The 15,622-nt window shown below is 39.3% G+C and overlaps 1 protein-coding gene across 2 annotated transcripts in view; it reads left to right on the top strand.

The window, feature by feature from the left end:
* PLPP1 (phospholipid phosphatase 1) overlaps positions 1 to 15,622 on the top strand; it is a 78,367-nt gene that overhangs the window by 27,636 nt on the left and 35,109 nt on the right. The window contains exons 2-3 of one of the 2 annotated variants that reach the window (XM_081940535.1): positions 518 to 669; positions 9,316 to 9,593. In XM_081940535.1, the coding sequence (XP_081796661.1) occupies positions 518 to 669; positions 9,316 to 9,593 (430 nt within the window). The remainder of the gene's footprint in view (positions 1 to 517; positions 670 to 9,315; positions 9,594 to 15,622) is intronic. The other variant, XM_081940534.1, reaches the window with a different exon arrangement.

Genomic DNA, 15,622 nt, shown 5'->3' with positions numbered 1-15,622 from the left:
GTGGAGAAAATGTTTGAGAAAGAAGCAAACAGTAATGTCCTATGCATTTTACAATATAATCAGTGACCAAGTTTTCCATGTTCTTCTGCTTGATTCTTCTTATATCCTGCTTTGGTATATTTGGTTTATTTACTAATCGCATTTTCAAATTGCAAGTACCTGTCTCTGAGGAAAAAGTCTGACTTGGAGAAGATCTTAAATATCTTATTTATCAATAATTTTTCAATAAGAAACAAATGAGTGGGTGGAGAATCTAAGAATGCAGCTTTTGCTATAATTGATTGTAGATATTAAATTATTTATATGTCTGAAGAGAAATCAAGTAAGTTCAACATTTCCTATACTAGATTTTATTATACTATAAGCCTCAAAGTATGTTTCCACAATTATGTATAGAAAAATCCAACTTGCTGCATGTTGCCTCCATGACTTTGCTCCTGATTCTGGATAGAAAGGCTTGGGGTTAAAGATTTCTAAAACATCCCGTATAACACAATTATCTTATTCTTTTTGCTAGCTGCCTTGCCTTTTGCAATTCTGACTGCGAGGGGTGCTCCCTTCAAACGAGGACTGTTCTGTAAAGATGAATCCATCCAGTACCCTTACAAAGATGACACCATTTCATATCAGTTGTTAGCAGGGATAATTATTCCTCTCGATATAATTGTTGTAAGTTTTATCCCTCATTTTCCTCCATTAGACTATTTGTCATATCTTGTATTTTGGGGTAAATATGATATCAAAGATGGTACTTGCTGGCCGGTAGAAAGATACCACTGGTTTAAGCCTTTCATTTGGACAAGAAGAAATTGTTTTGAATGGAGGGTGGGTTTTTTTTTTAATGTTAACAGATTTTTTTCTATATTTTTTAAAACTTCAAATGCAATGTTTCTTAAAGCTTTATTAACCTGTTTGCATGCTGCATAAGTCTTATTTTATGGGAAGGAATTAGAGGAGATAATACTAGGTTTAAATTGTTTACTTTGAAAAATAGGTACAGGGAAGAAGCAGTAAAATTGTAGCTGAAAATGATCAGTCCCATATATTGCACATTCTACCCCCGAAGTTATAACGGTCAGTGTCCTTTTGTAAATGTCTTTATCATCTTTGACATGTTCTGATCTGGAGAATCATTTACTCTGGAATTTCCACAGAAAGAGAAATCCAAGTCCAATATCATGTTCCAGGATTGTAGTAAAAGTAAATCTGGATAGCCTCACACATTTTCTTCTTCTTTCAGTTTGAGACATGTTTTTCTAATCTGGTCAATTATCATTTTTTTAAAAAAAAATCTGGTTGGGAAATAGATGGAACTTTTCTCTACTAATAGTAACAGGAGTTATCTGAGAAGAGTATCCTTCTCCTCCTCCCCCCTTTCTTCTCTCCCTTTGCTCCTCCCTTCCCTGAATAAATACAGTGCACTTAAAATATTTAAGCTCTGTAAATATTTTTTCCTCTCCAATATTTCTAAAGTAAATAAGATCCCCATCCTACACCCATCATTCAGTTGGAACTGAAAGAAGCATGAAGCATTTTGGCTCATGGTCACCCTGCCCATGATCTGGTGGATTTTTAAAAGCTAGTGTTCATTCCTGGTAGATTTCCTGTAAGGCAAAAATCCAAAGTCAAGCCCCACAAGAAATCCCTGAGGAATTGTTTTATATGCTTAATCTGTAAACAAGAGATTGCAGTCCTTCCCAACTATATCCTCTCTATTTCTTGATTCTCTTTGTGGACTAAATTATCCACAAAGAAGGATAAACAGAGGAAGACTTTGTTTGGGTGTGAAGCTGAGAGGAAATTCAAACAAGAGCAGCATCTTTAGCACAAGCAGAAAGAAAGAGGGAATAAACATTTGGTCCCATGAACTCTGCTAAAGAACACTTCACTTTGTCTCTCTCTGAAGTACCACCTACTGGAAATCATCAGGCGCTCTCACCCATTTCTGTGTCACCTAGCTGTGACTTTTTTGTGATCTTATGATCTATTCCTTAAGTTTATTTTTTGCTCTCCCTCTATCTCCCCATCTTTTTCCTTTTTGTTATATTTTCAGTTATAAGGTTGGAAGCAAAAAATAACTTAGTAAGTCATGCTGGAAGATTTTCCTCCTGAAAAATGAGGTAATATGCTTCAAATGAAAACAGTTTCTGTGACAGTTATCTTGGTGCGTATATCAACTTGTTCAGGACCTTGTTTACAAGAATATTGCATAGTATTTATTCTTAATTTATCATTACAGCTCGAGTCATTCTTAAGTGGATCCAAATAAACATACAATGGCTGAACTTTTAAACCTACTTCTCTTTATTTTATTCACTGACAGTCCTGGGGATTCTCTCTCTACCTGTCCACCCTTCTTTGTTATATAAAATATGCCAACTTCTTTTTTTTCCCCAAAAAAAAAGAAAGAAAAAAAATGTGCTTAAAATGGCCATTACAAGGGTGGTGCTTTTTTGTCATTTGAACCTTTGTGAAAAGTTCATTCCTTCCAACTGCCAAAATCTGTAAGCTACATGGGATCTCCTATAGGAGCCTAGATGATGAATGATTGTGGTATTTAATATTTTTGTATGTTTGCCTTTTGTTTTAAATTAGCTATTTAAGCAACTTAAAACAGCTGCAACTTAAATCACTAGAGCTATAGGAGGCTGCCAATTTATTTAATTTAATGAGAATTTTTCTTTTTTTCTCTCCCTCCCTCTTTTTTTTTTTTTACTGTTCCCATTATAGAGGAAATAAATAAAATAATGATCTCTAGAGAGAGAATGTTGTTGGAGTTCCATCTGTCACCATTCCTGTATTTGCTAAATGAATCAATTGGATCTCATAGTGATACTTGAATATTTTTTTTAATGCTTTGAGATAGACCAGGGGTGTCAAACTCAAGGCCCAATGCGGGGTGCTTAGATCTGGCCCACGGGGTCGCCTTGGAAACAGCAAAGGACCAACCTGCGGCATCTCTGCCAGCAAAAACGGAGCTCGGGAGGGCCATCCGCAGCCCTCCCAAGCTCCGTTTTTGCTGGCAGAGGGTTGCAGGAGGCCATTGCAGCTGAAAATGGAGCCCGGGAGCTCGTTTTCTCTGGCAGAGCGCACGGATCACAAAAGGTGCCTCCGACATGAGTGAGCTGGCCATGCCCACCCTAGCCCTGAGGACAAATACAACCCTGATGTGGCCCTCAATGAAATTGAGTTTGACACCCCTAAGATAGATGATTGTGGATCTCTAATATTACGTTGCACATTTATTATAGTCTAGCTCTGGGATGGTGAACTTTTGTCACGATTTGTCAGGGTATGCAAGGCGTTGCCCAGTCAGCTGGTCAGCGTGCATGTGTGCGCTGGCCAGCTGAGTTCAGTCTTTTTTAAAGGCATTTTTCGCCCTCCCCACGCTCCAGAGGCTTTGTAGGAGCCTGGGGAAGGCGAAAAGAGCCTCCCACCTCCCCCCGGAGGCCTTCCAGAGGCTTCAGAAGCTTTCCTGAAGCCTCCGGAGCACAAAAAACCACCCCTATGGGCAAACTGGAAATTCGGGAACAGACTTCCGGTTTGCTCATAGAGTCAGTTTAAGCCCCCCGGAAGCTTCAGGGAAGCCTCCTGAAGGTCCCTGAAACCTCTGGAGGTCCTCCGGGGGGGGGGAGGCTGTTTTCGCACTCCCCAGGTTTCTATAAAGCCTCTGGAGCCTGGGGAGTGCAAAAAAAGCATGCAAAAAATGGGGGGGAGCGCCCTGGGGGGGGTTGCATTATGGGTGCGGCATGGCCGCGCACGACCCTCCTGTCCTCCACCCCCCCCCTTTATGGCACGCGAGTAGTATGTTTTTTTCTTATTCTGAAAAAATGATTGTACAATAGTTATGACATCAAAGCCGGCCTTTTTCTTAATGGCTGTGTGGATAAATGCCTTGCATGTCCATTTGGTATCCCAGATGTGTACATATTGAAAGAGAGACAGCATTTATAACTGCATTTTTAAGAAGTGGGAAAAGTGGCTGTTGATGATTTAAAGCAGAAGTGTCAAACTCGTGGCCTGCGGGCCAGATGCGTCACGCACTCACCCCACCCACCCCCGGTTTAGCGAAAGGGAAAAAAGTTGTGATACGTCACGTGATGATAATGTGACGCCGCGAGTTTGACACCCATAATTTAAAGTAACGTGATTTACATTTTTGCAGCAGAAATGCAGCATAAGTGATTGGATTAATCTTTCCTTCTGATTTCTGTTCTTTTGCTATCTTGAGTTTAACTAAAAATAGCTTAATCTCAGTAGTTCCCACAACACAATTCTTGCTATTTTATTAGTGACTATTCTAAAAGTAGTTTCAAAGCATTTTAGTCAAGGGTCTTGTCAAGGTTCATGACCACATTCACTAAAAAGGAAAGCGATTTACCTTGTTTGTTGCAACTCATGCTAAGCATTTATAAAAAGGCATTTGATGGATTTTCACCTGATTTTCTGTATTCATATTTTGTTGAAAACTGGGTTTCTAGTCTTCTTGACTTCTAGTGTAATGTTGTCCTATCCAAGACTCATTCAAATTATATCAGAGGAAACATGGTTTTATGAAAAAGTTCAGGCATCCCTGATTAAATTTTATGTTTCAGCAAATCCCTGGGAAAACAGAGACTGACATACATTACAAAGTAAAATATGACATCCTTCCTCAAATTTAAATGCATACTTACTATATATGTGCAATTGTTTACAGATTCCAAATAAGAAAACAATGAATATGGCAGATATGGAAAATTGGACACCCTTTCTGTCAGTAATTTATTGTACCCCTTTTGGCTGAAATAAGAGTTTCTAAATCATTCTGGTTTTGCATTTTGGTTTTTTTTTCTCCATTCTTCCCTAGTTTAAAATATTTTAACATGTCCTTGCATGCATTTCTTGTTTGGGAACTCCTACAGATTTTGAATATTATTGAAGATGGAAGAATATGAAGACATTTCAAAACTTTTGTATTTTTCCCCCCTTTGAGTATTTATTTATTAATTAATCTAATTTATATGCCGCACCCTCTCCACCAAGGGACTCGGGGCGGAGTACTTTATGGATAATAGTAAGGTATGTTCCAAATCCTTGTCTTCTTGAAATATTCAACCTCTTTTCCTCTTCAGGAACTATTGATTTTTGCCAAAGGAGATGGTAAAAATCAAAGGAGTGTCAATCAGATTATTCCATTTGCCATAGGCACTATTTTCTTATTTTGAATAGGTAATGACTGTTTGATTTGACATTGACATTGAGTGTTTATTGATTAGTCCTTGGGCCACATCAAAGTGCAAAGTTCCAGAAACAAATTATTACTAAAATTTGATAAAAGCAATTTAAAATGGAATTGGAATAAAATATGATTTAAAATATTTATAAAAAATATCCTGCATTCAGATTTATAGGATGTCACATTTACCTTTGTTTGATGTACAAGTTTTGTCAAATTCTGTTTACTTACAGATTCATTGAAATATATAATTTTATTAGGCATGCCTAAACTTTTGTGTAGAATTGTATAATAAAAACAAACAAACTATATTAAAATAATTCAAAACAGTTAAATGTATTATGTTAGTCCAAGAAATTGCTATAGCAATTGCATAAGTAAGTTAATAAATAAATGAATAAATAAGTACAGGCATTTCATTGTGTTTATCTTCACAATATGTTGGGTAGAAAATAAATCAGAATTAGGTAATTTAATTGTCTTCTGCGAATCCTGAAGAATTTGTTGTTGTTGTTGTTGTTTTATTAAAAAGCACCCAGACCTCTGTGGAATGTGAAGCACATAAATGGAGAAATCATTCTAACAGGGTTTTCTTTTTATTCCAAATATGCATTTTTAAACACAGATGTCTTCCAGTCTGGATTTTTTCCAGTTTTAATAACTATCTAATCTATGTATTTAGTGCATACTGTATTCTACTTAATGGAAAATATAACTCAATGCTTAGAATTGGCTTTTTGACTGTTCCCTCTCTGAAAATCAAATGCATTTTATATTCTTTTGTGAACAAAAGATTGCAGCATTTAACTAAGTGAAAAGCCTTTAAATGTTGACTTCATGAACATAGAAAAAGCAAGTTCAAGTATTTTCCAAGATGAAATGAAAGTAGGCAAACTATATTTGGGCTGCTAAAATCCGAGTGACCATGATAACAAGAAAAGTATGGTATTTATTAAGTGTTTTGGAATTCAGATATATATGTTTTCAGTACTCAGATTGAATAACTGGGCTGACAAACTCTTGCTGCCACCTGGAATGAAATGCCCATAAAATGTTTTGGTTTTGATCTTTTGTAGACTGAGAACCCAATTACCAAGTATGTTCAACAAACCTAGGCTATCTCTGTTTCATGGCACCCCTCAGTTCAGATGTGGTATGCCTCATTGAACAAATTATACATTGTTACCTGAGATGATGACATTTCTACTTCTTTCTGGCTCATAACCTTATTTTCAGCAACATGCTCTCAGAAAGCAAGTCGATTCTAGGGAATCACTCAGGCGTGGGTTATAAAGGAAGCTAGATCTACTCACTCTTTAGGGTCTTTAAAAGCAAGATTTCATAGTGAGACATATTATTATAAAGGTTGCAGCACAGATATAATAAGATCACTATTATTAATTCAGTGAGTTGTTAAATTTTTGACAAGCTGTAAAAAGAACACTTCATGGGGCATAATAGAAATCATGTCTTGTGGTTACCTACATAGACACATATGCCTTTAAATGAAGATTGTCGTAGCTGAATATGCTATCTTGTAGAAATACATGATTATGTTTCACCTTGGCAGCCTGCAATATCTCAACAAATAGGTAAACAAGGAGACACAATCTTAATGTTTTCCTTCCATTCAATATTGTTTCTACATCCCTAATTAATAAAGCATGGCATTCTGACTCATTTAGCTTCTGGATTTGCATCAAATATTCTAGAAACTGAAATGGAACTTCTAGGGCTCCTGATACGCTTCTCCTTGGTGTCTCATCCATAAAAGGGTTATATTGAATTTGGTTGCTTCTTTTATTTCTGTGAAAGACTTTTGAGTAACAGGAAAAATGGGAGAACTTTAAGGGACACCATATAAGACATTTGAAGACAACCATTACTACCATTGATACTGGTTTGTAGACATTGCTGAAGTTCAGTTGATATTTCCAGTCACCTTTCTCACACATTCAAAGAGATATATAAAATTCACTCATATTTAAGAACCATGTAACTCATCTTTCTGTTTTTCTTCGGTTTAAATTATGAACCAAAGAGATGAGCAAATCACAGAAGAATTCAAAACTAATTGAAAGTGTTTAGTCCTGCATAACAACTGAAATAGCTACCAGCAATTAAACAAGCTGCTTGGATGGAACCATTGAGTAAAATGCCGCTAACTGGATTGCACTGACGAGTTTCTCTGGCCACAAAATGATAGTCTGACAATAGTGCTAATTAAATCCCTGCCCTGAAACTGACAAAGTGGTAATCAAACTGTATGCAACAAGTGTGACATAATATATTAAACTATAAATAATATTTCAGGACAAGATTAAATATCTTGTCCATTCTGTAAAGTTTCATGAAGTCATATATAAAAAATAATAGCTTCTCTAAGAAGTGGCTTTGCTTAGAAATGTAATGAAACTTCTTGAGAAGATGTTCCCAAGATGGTTTAACACCTACTCTAACCCTGAGACTAATAAAGGAAATTGACTACTTTATGCTGGTTTTTCTTTTGTTAGCTAGTGCTGATGTTGCTGCCTTCATATGTGAGTCCAGGCCAGTTCTTCCCATTTTCCGTAGAGCTTTTGCAAACTCCAGCTTTTGTATAATTCAATCAGATATCAATATTTCCTAGACTACCGTTTACTAAGCCATTATGAGCCACTTACACAGGAGGAACTAAAGCTGTAGCATTGTATACAAAGTCAGTATTATTAAATGATTCTTGAAGTAGACTGCTTTCAAGAGCAAAACTCCCTCAAGGTGACTTATGAGAAATACATGGATGATAAAAGTTCGATAATAAAAGCATAATATAATATTGATAAAACTGATACACATCCATAGTTAGAACTTGCAACATTATCTTAGAACAGGGGTGTCCAAACTTGCTGGCTGGGGAATTCTGGGAGTTGAAGTCCACAAGTCTTAAAGTTCCCAAGTTTGGACACCCCTGTCTTAGAATAAGATTGTTATAATTAACAATCCACTTATTATTATAACTTGAGTTATATAGATAAGCACAAATGCTTCCAGCCAAGTTGAATACCAACACTATAAAATGTTATTTTCCATAATTCTAAATTTCCACCTTTGGCGCCTTTGTTTTTGTTTTAGGAAACCATTATATTCTGAAGGAAGCGTGTCCGGTTTAAAAAGATTCCATCTCGCTGAAGCCTGGGAGGTTCCCATGTTTAAAAGTTGGCCTTTAACATTTCTGGCGAGAACATTGTTGTCTAGCCCTTTCACTTGGTTCCTGAATTTCCAGAACGATCATGTTCTTGGCAAAGAAACCATTTCTTTTGAGTAAAAGGTTAAGAATGAGTGGAAATTTGATGAAAAGTTAAATGTGTTCCTTGCGTATGGTACCATTGCTGGATTTTCCAGGAAGCAGTGTTTTGTCTGGTGGTAAGGATAGAGGGGAAGATTTCTAATTCATGTTATCTGTTCATTAAAACCCAGATAGGAACAAAATTTTTTTTTAAAGTTTATATTTCCTTCACTTTGTTTTGGATTATTCTTTGAACCAGTCATTTTCAATTCAATTCAACCTTTATTATCAGTGCACAACATATGTACAATGAGATTGGCTGAACCTCCCTTAGTGCAACCCCCAACATAAATACATATCAATTACTCACAGTGAAAGAAAGAAAATCCCTAAACCAATAAATCATACTAACAACACATAATCCTCTATACATATATGTTCGTAACATTACATTATAATATATTGTACCAATATGAACATGTTGCACCGGCCCTGCAAGTCTATAATACTACATACTTCTGATGTTACATTTCATTCAGGAGTCTGACAGCCCATGGATAAAAACTGTTCTTCAGCCTGTTCGTATGACTGGCTATGCTTCTATATCTCCTATCAGATAGTAGGAAAGTAAAGAAGTGCTGACCAGAGTGTGAGTCATCCCTGAGGATTTTCTTCACTTTTCTAAGGCAGCAAGTCATCTAAAGGGTCTATAAAATTATTTATAGGCTTAATTGTTACCTAGTTAAATGGAAGCCCATGTTCAGACTTGAGTACGCAGCGTGTTCTTACTTGTGTTGCAATTTTTAAAACATTCTTTTCTTTTTTATTCCAGATAATCATAGGAGAGGCCCTTTCAGTATATCACAACTGTTTGCACTCTAATTCATTTGTGAGAAATAACTACGTTGCTGCTATTTACAAGGCTCTGGGGACATTCCTTTTTGGTGCAGCTGTTAGCCAATCTTTGACAGACATTGCCAAATATTCAATAGGTAGATTGAGACCTCACTTTCTGGACATATGTAAACCAGATTGGCGTCATATCAACTGCAGTAGTTACGTTGAAAACTTCAAATGCCTTGGAGACAAAGTAAAGGTTAACGAAGGAAGGTAAGTCTGTTAACATAACACACGTTATGAAAATATTTCCTGGTCATGAAAATATTTCGTATTTTCTTTTTGACAAAAGTAGGAATTTAACAATTTTGCAAATAGGGTTCACAATGTCTCATCATTTGTCTTCCACTAGCACACAGTGGGTATTGTGCATTTTGTTCTCATTAACCCCCCCCAAAAAAAAACCCATTCCAGATTTAATTCCATTAACTAGTACTATACAAAATAATTAGCACATGCAGATTATTGCTGCCAATAATAAGATTCTAGTTATAAAGCAACTGAAGCCATGAAAAAAGAAAAGTGAAAAACATTTGCATCGGTGATTTGATAGGTATTATCACTTTGTCACTCCCTTTTGATGCATAGGCTTTATGCAGAGCTAGATAGATGTGTAACCTAAGGATTAATTTGTTAATTACAGCACATTTCACATTCTTGAAGTTGTTTTTCTCAATAAGGGTGGAGATAGTATCCACGAATGGGTTAACACGGTCCGTACTCTGATTGGACTGAGTCTGATTATTAATTAATTAATGGTCTATATAACCCAGTTTGTGAGTGTCCCCACCCAGCTTTCCCACTCAGTCCACTCTGGGACGGTCGTGTTATCCATTCCTGTCTTTGTTAATTAGTAATTTATCCTTACCACCTGCTGAACTTCAATTACGTGAGTTTCTGGCTGCAACCTTTCTCCTAGTGGGTTTCAGGCTGTCACCGTCTGGCACTGGGCTTTGCCCACAGGCCCTGCCTCTGCCTCTGAAGGGAACGACCACCTTTACTCTTGAGGCTTATCCACAAACTGAGGCAATTCAAAGTGACAAGAGGCCTTTTCTGCGGCTACAGCTGCAAGGCTAATTGCGTGAGAGTGCGGATCAGGATATCTGTCGGGTCCGCCAACACATCCCTTAACGAAGCTGACCACGTTGCGGCGAAGGTCACAGCGCCAGTGCGAGTTCGCCCAACACCTCTTCTGACGTGGAGCTCAGCGGTGGAGCGCTAAAACCACGCCAAAGGCTTGAGCGCTGGCTGGGATTCAGCGTTCCGAACGGTCTACAGGGCAGGGACAATGCAAAGCCTGAGACCGTTAAAAATAGCGTGAATAACTGGCACGTCTGCCATTTTGAATTGGGCAGAGCTGTACTAACGGGAGCCATTTTGTCTGACCACATTACTGTGGTCAGAGTGAGATGGCAGACAATAGCGTACCGGAGATCGCTGCCGAGGCCCACAGGGATATGACAGACCACAATCAGGGTCTCCTTGTGGTAGGTCAGGCTCCTTGCTTTCCAGCCAGGCCTTCACCTACGCAGGCGACTCCAGGGGAAAAGGCCAGTACTAAGACCTCCTCTTCCTCGTCACACAAGGGCTCTAAGTCTAAGAAAGCCACCAAGGCCACGTCTAAAACTAAACACCTGGAGAAGCAAGGACATTCCCCACGACATGCAAAAAAGGGGGAGGTCCCACCTTCTCACCCCAATCCATTGCCCCCGCTGCAACTGGACATTGCGCAAGGGCCTTTCAGCCCAATGCTGCCCATTAATACATCTGGGCTTTGGGGTAACGTTGCTCCACACGCACTGGCTAGGGCCCCTGAAGCCACCTTCACCCCTACCGCAGCTGGGCTTCGGCAAAAAGGTCATTTGACAGCTCTGCCAAACGTATCTCCCATGGTCGCAGTACCACCCTCATTAGGTATTCAGGACTTTATTGCAGAAGCCACCCGACGGAATAGCAGCGGGGCTCCAACAAATGATCCAGGCCCCATCAGTGGCCGCACCCCATGCTGCCCCCATCTGTCGCAAGAGGGGGTTGACCATCTATCCCCCATTGAGGCACAACGCAGCCCATTGCCGGCCTCTGAGGAGGGAGAAATTAGGGATGCGGACCTCTCAGAAGAGGAAGGAGTGACCCCGGACAAGCCGGTCTGTACCGGCCTATTCCTCCCCACGTTGTTCAAACCACTGCTGAGTAAGGCTAAGACAGCTTCTGACCTGGGAGCTCAAGCAGAGGTCTCCATTGCCCCGCCACAACCAGCAACACCTAGTGCCCTGTTTAAAGAACACAAGTTAGAGGCCGATATCATTCCGGCTCCACAATTCTTTGTGGACACAGTGCAGAGGCAGTGGCCGTCGCCGACATCTGGACCCGCTCCCTCCGCTAATAATAGAAGATTCTACAATGTCGCAGAACAGCTAGACAAGTCACTTCTATGGCCAACCGTTGACCCTCCTATTGCAGCCCTGCACACTGCCACAGCCATGCCAGGCTCACAGGAAGATATTCTGAAGCCCGAGGATCGATGGGCTGACCAGGACCTTCAGCGGGGTCACCAGGCAACTGCCTGGGAGGTGTGGGCCGCTTCAGCGGCCTCGTTCTTCTCAAGATCTAGCCTCTTTTGGTTTCAACAGTTACAAGAACGTATTCCTACAGGGGACTCTAGGGCCCACCAGGACTTAAACCAAATCATAGCTGCAGTGCAATTTACACTATCCTGAGTGCCACCAGGTTCTCCTTCAAGGCCATGGCATCTGTGGTGGCTTCCCGCAGACTTTTATGGCTATGGCAGTGGCAAACTGACATGAAACATAAATGGAAGCTGGCCTCAGAGCCTTACAAAGGGGGGGGGCTTTTTGGAGATGCGCTTACTCCACTACTTGTCGAGGGCAAGGATAAGCGTAAGGTTCTTCCCTCAAACCCCCAAAAGGGCCTTCCTCGCCCTGCCCCTTACCCTAGAAGGCAGCCCCTTTGGGCTCAGGAGTATGGGGGGTCGTTTAGGTATTGAGATTATTCTCTCTTGGGCTTCCGTCCCCAGACTGGATACGGCCAATGGTCAAGGCAGCAGCCGTACCGACAACAGGGGTAATCAGTCTGAAATCTGTAGGGCCATGGCTTGGGCATCCCCTTCTCCATTTATTAAAACTTATAAATTAGACAAGTTCGTGTCGGCAGATGCTGCGTTCGGGTGCAGGGTTTTACAGGCTGTTGGTTCTCAAGGCTTCGGTTCGGAACAGTCTGCAGCCCACCCTTGAATCAACAGGCTTGGGTATGTCCCATTCATGGATGCTATCTCCACCCTTATTGAGAAAGGGCATTGGTACTTACCTGATATGCCTCTTCTAATAAGGTGGAGATAGCATCTGGCCAGCCCATTAAGGAGGACTGGTCCTCTCATTATCACCGCCTTGTTGTCCAGGAGATGGTTGTCAGTGTATGAAAAGTTCTGTTTTCTGTGTTGGATTTGTGGTACTAGTAAATGATGGTTGGATAACACATTGAGTCTGTGGTTATTTCGCCGGAAAGCTGGGTGGGGACATTCACAAGGCAGGTTATGTAGACCATTAATTAATTAACAATCAGACTCAGTCGAAACAGAGCACGGGCCGTGTTAACCCATTCGTGGATGCTATCTCCACCTTATTAGAAGAGGCGTATCAGGTAAGTACCAACGCCCTTTCTGTACAGAATCATTCCCTTTATTTCCTGCTATTCAAGCTGTGAAGATTTTTTGGTATGTAGCTGGAGTGGCACCACCCAGAGATGGGAGGAAAGGGATTTGAATTTTTATGGGAATGCCAGGGCTTACAAAAATACAATGAAAAATGAAAGAAATCCACCCAAAAGATCACAACCCATTTCCAAAATCTGATAGAGGGAGGGAAGAAGGAAGGAAGGAAGGAACCAAATTACTTGTGGCATGCCCAAACCCATATTTGAATCAAAATTGCTTAAATTTTTAGATCATTGCCTAAAAATATTCAGAGGAACAAAATGCTTCTAAATGAATTAATTTTATTATTGCTGAAAGAATATCACTGCTTTAAGAGAAAGTCAGTAGGGAAGGAAGATTGCAGATGAAAGGCACTTAAGTATTAAAACATTGCTTTTCCCCTCTAAGCAGAATTATAATGGATGGTGTGAAAACGTAGCTGCATTCCATCCACAGTATACTGAATGTTGTCACCTTTTTCCTGTCCGTTTTGATCACTTTTTTTCCTTTTGAAACAAGCTCCATGACTCAATTTTAGACTCTTTGGAGCCTATATTCTGCTCTCCCATTTTTCTCTTCTCACATTCAGAAAAACCGGCAGCTTGTTCTTTCTCCCTTGTTTATTTTTACTTTCCAGAAAATTCAAATTGTTCACACTGAGTTAAATCAAGATTTCTGTATGAACTAGAAAACATTAAATCTTAACTTCCTAGTTATTCTGATTAAGAAATTTGTTTCTCTCTTCAGTACATTAAAAAGAAAATGATAGGCCATGTTTTTAATTCCAAAAAAGAAGTAAAATTCAGGAATCATTTTATTAAAAATGTGCTGTGGGTCATTGGATCTTCTTTTGGAGATGAAAAGATACTTTCATTTTCACTTTATTTAAGTAGGTAATTTGGGAGGCAACAAAGCAAAAAAGCGATGGCCTCTTTTGAGGGCTTTTCTTGCACGGTGTAAATTGACTAAGAGCCAGAAACAACATCCATTTTCCGGAGAAAGAACTCCTCCCATGATGGATGTTTAGATCTGGGATATCTGCCCAGTTTTGGAGACAAATTTCTAACCCCTCTGAATTAAATAATAATAATAATGCTAAGAGCATTTAAAAATTTGGAGGCTGAGGGTATTTGGACCTTTTTCAGCATACAAGTGACTATGGAAGAGTCTTCCAAAGCTGATTTTTTAAACTGAAAAAATGCACAACAGCCAGAAGCTTTATCCAGAGACTTCTCTTAATACAGGTCACGAGTTCATATAAGAAAGAGAACCAGTTTGATGTAGTGGTTTAGTGCTGAACTCGAAACTGACTGAGTAAGCAACAAAACAGAGAAGATCTTTTGCCACTATAAAAGGTGCAATCCTTTTCTCCATCATAGTTTTTTTTAAGAAAAAGAAAAAAGAAATCCCTGAACATTTCTTGGCAAGATTGCAGAATAGGTTTGCCACTGCCTCCTTCCTAAGGCTGAAAGAGAATGACTGGCCCAAAATCACCCAACTGCTTTTTCTCTATGGCAGGACTAGAATCCGGGGTCTCACATTTTCTAGCCTGAATTAACCTCTAGATCAAACTGGCTAGATCCAGACTGAACCTACGTTAAAAATGGAGCCTTACCTTTGAGGAAGGTTGGAGAATCAAAAGAGAACAGCCATTTTGAGAAAGATGAGTTTAGATGTAAATTAAGATAGCAATAGCACTTAAATTTATATACTGCTTCATAGTGCTTTACAGCCGTCTCTAAGCGGTTTACAGAGTCAGCATTTTGCCCCCAACAATCTGGGTCCTCATTTTACCAACTTCGGAAGGATGGAAGGCTGAGTCAACTTTGAGCCTGGTGAGATTCGATCCGCCAAACTGCTGATCAGCAGAAGTAGCCTGCAGTACTGCACTCTAACCACTGCGCCACCGTGGCTCATTCTTTTTAAGATCCTTTTATTGATATTGTGGATTGATCTGAATTGAATTGTTTTTTATACTCATATATTTTGCTGTATCTGTCTTATGTATTTACTTGCATATGTATTTTCTCCTAGAAAATTAGCTGCAAGTGAAAGCCTTAATCTACATAATACATGGCTTACGTTTCTTTGGAACTGAATAACATTTCAATCTTATTAACTGTCATGCATCTTGACCATTCTGCTAGTCATGGGAAGATTTTTACTTTCTTTTTCTCCTAGGTGAAGATGCAGAGAAGAATGTCATGCATAGATCTGTAATAATGAAAGGGAAATAATATTCTAATAGAAGAGAGTATCTGTAGCTCAGAGTTGAATTGCAGAGTCCTTGGAGCTCTGAGTTTTGCTGTTTGCTGCAGACATTTCATCATCCAGATTAGGTAGCATGACGGTGCTCCCTGGAAAATAATATATTTTTAATCTCAAATACTAATGCAAATCAAATGAATATTTGTATAATAAGAAGAACCAATTGTGAGGATTTGAAAGCAAATGGTGCTTGAGAACATAATACTTTGCATACTGAATTTCTCTGTTCCATTTCCTGGTATCTCCACGTATTTATTGATTTAGT

The sequence above is a fragment of the Natrix helvetica genome (genome assembly GCF_964273705.1).
Source record: "Natrix helvetica genome assembly, chromosome: 2".
NCBI classification, from domain to species: Eukaryota; Metazoa; Chordata; class Lepidosauria; order Squamata; family Natricidae; genus Natrix; species Natrix helvetica.
The sequence above is the reverse complement of the archived record's forward strand: the minus strand, read 5'-3'. Positions and strand labels throughout refer to the sequence as shown.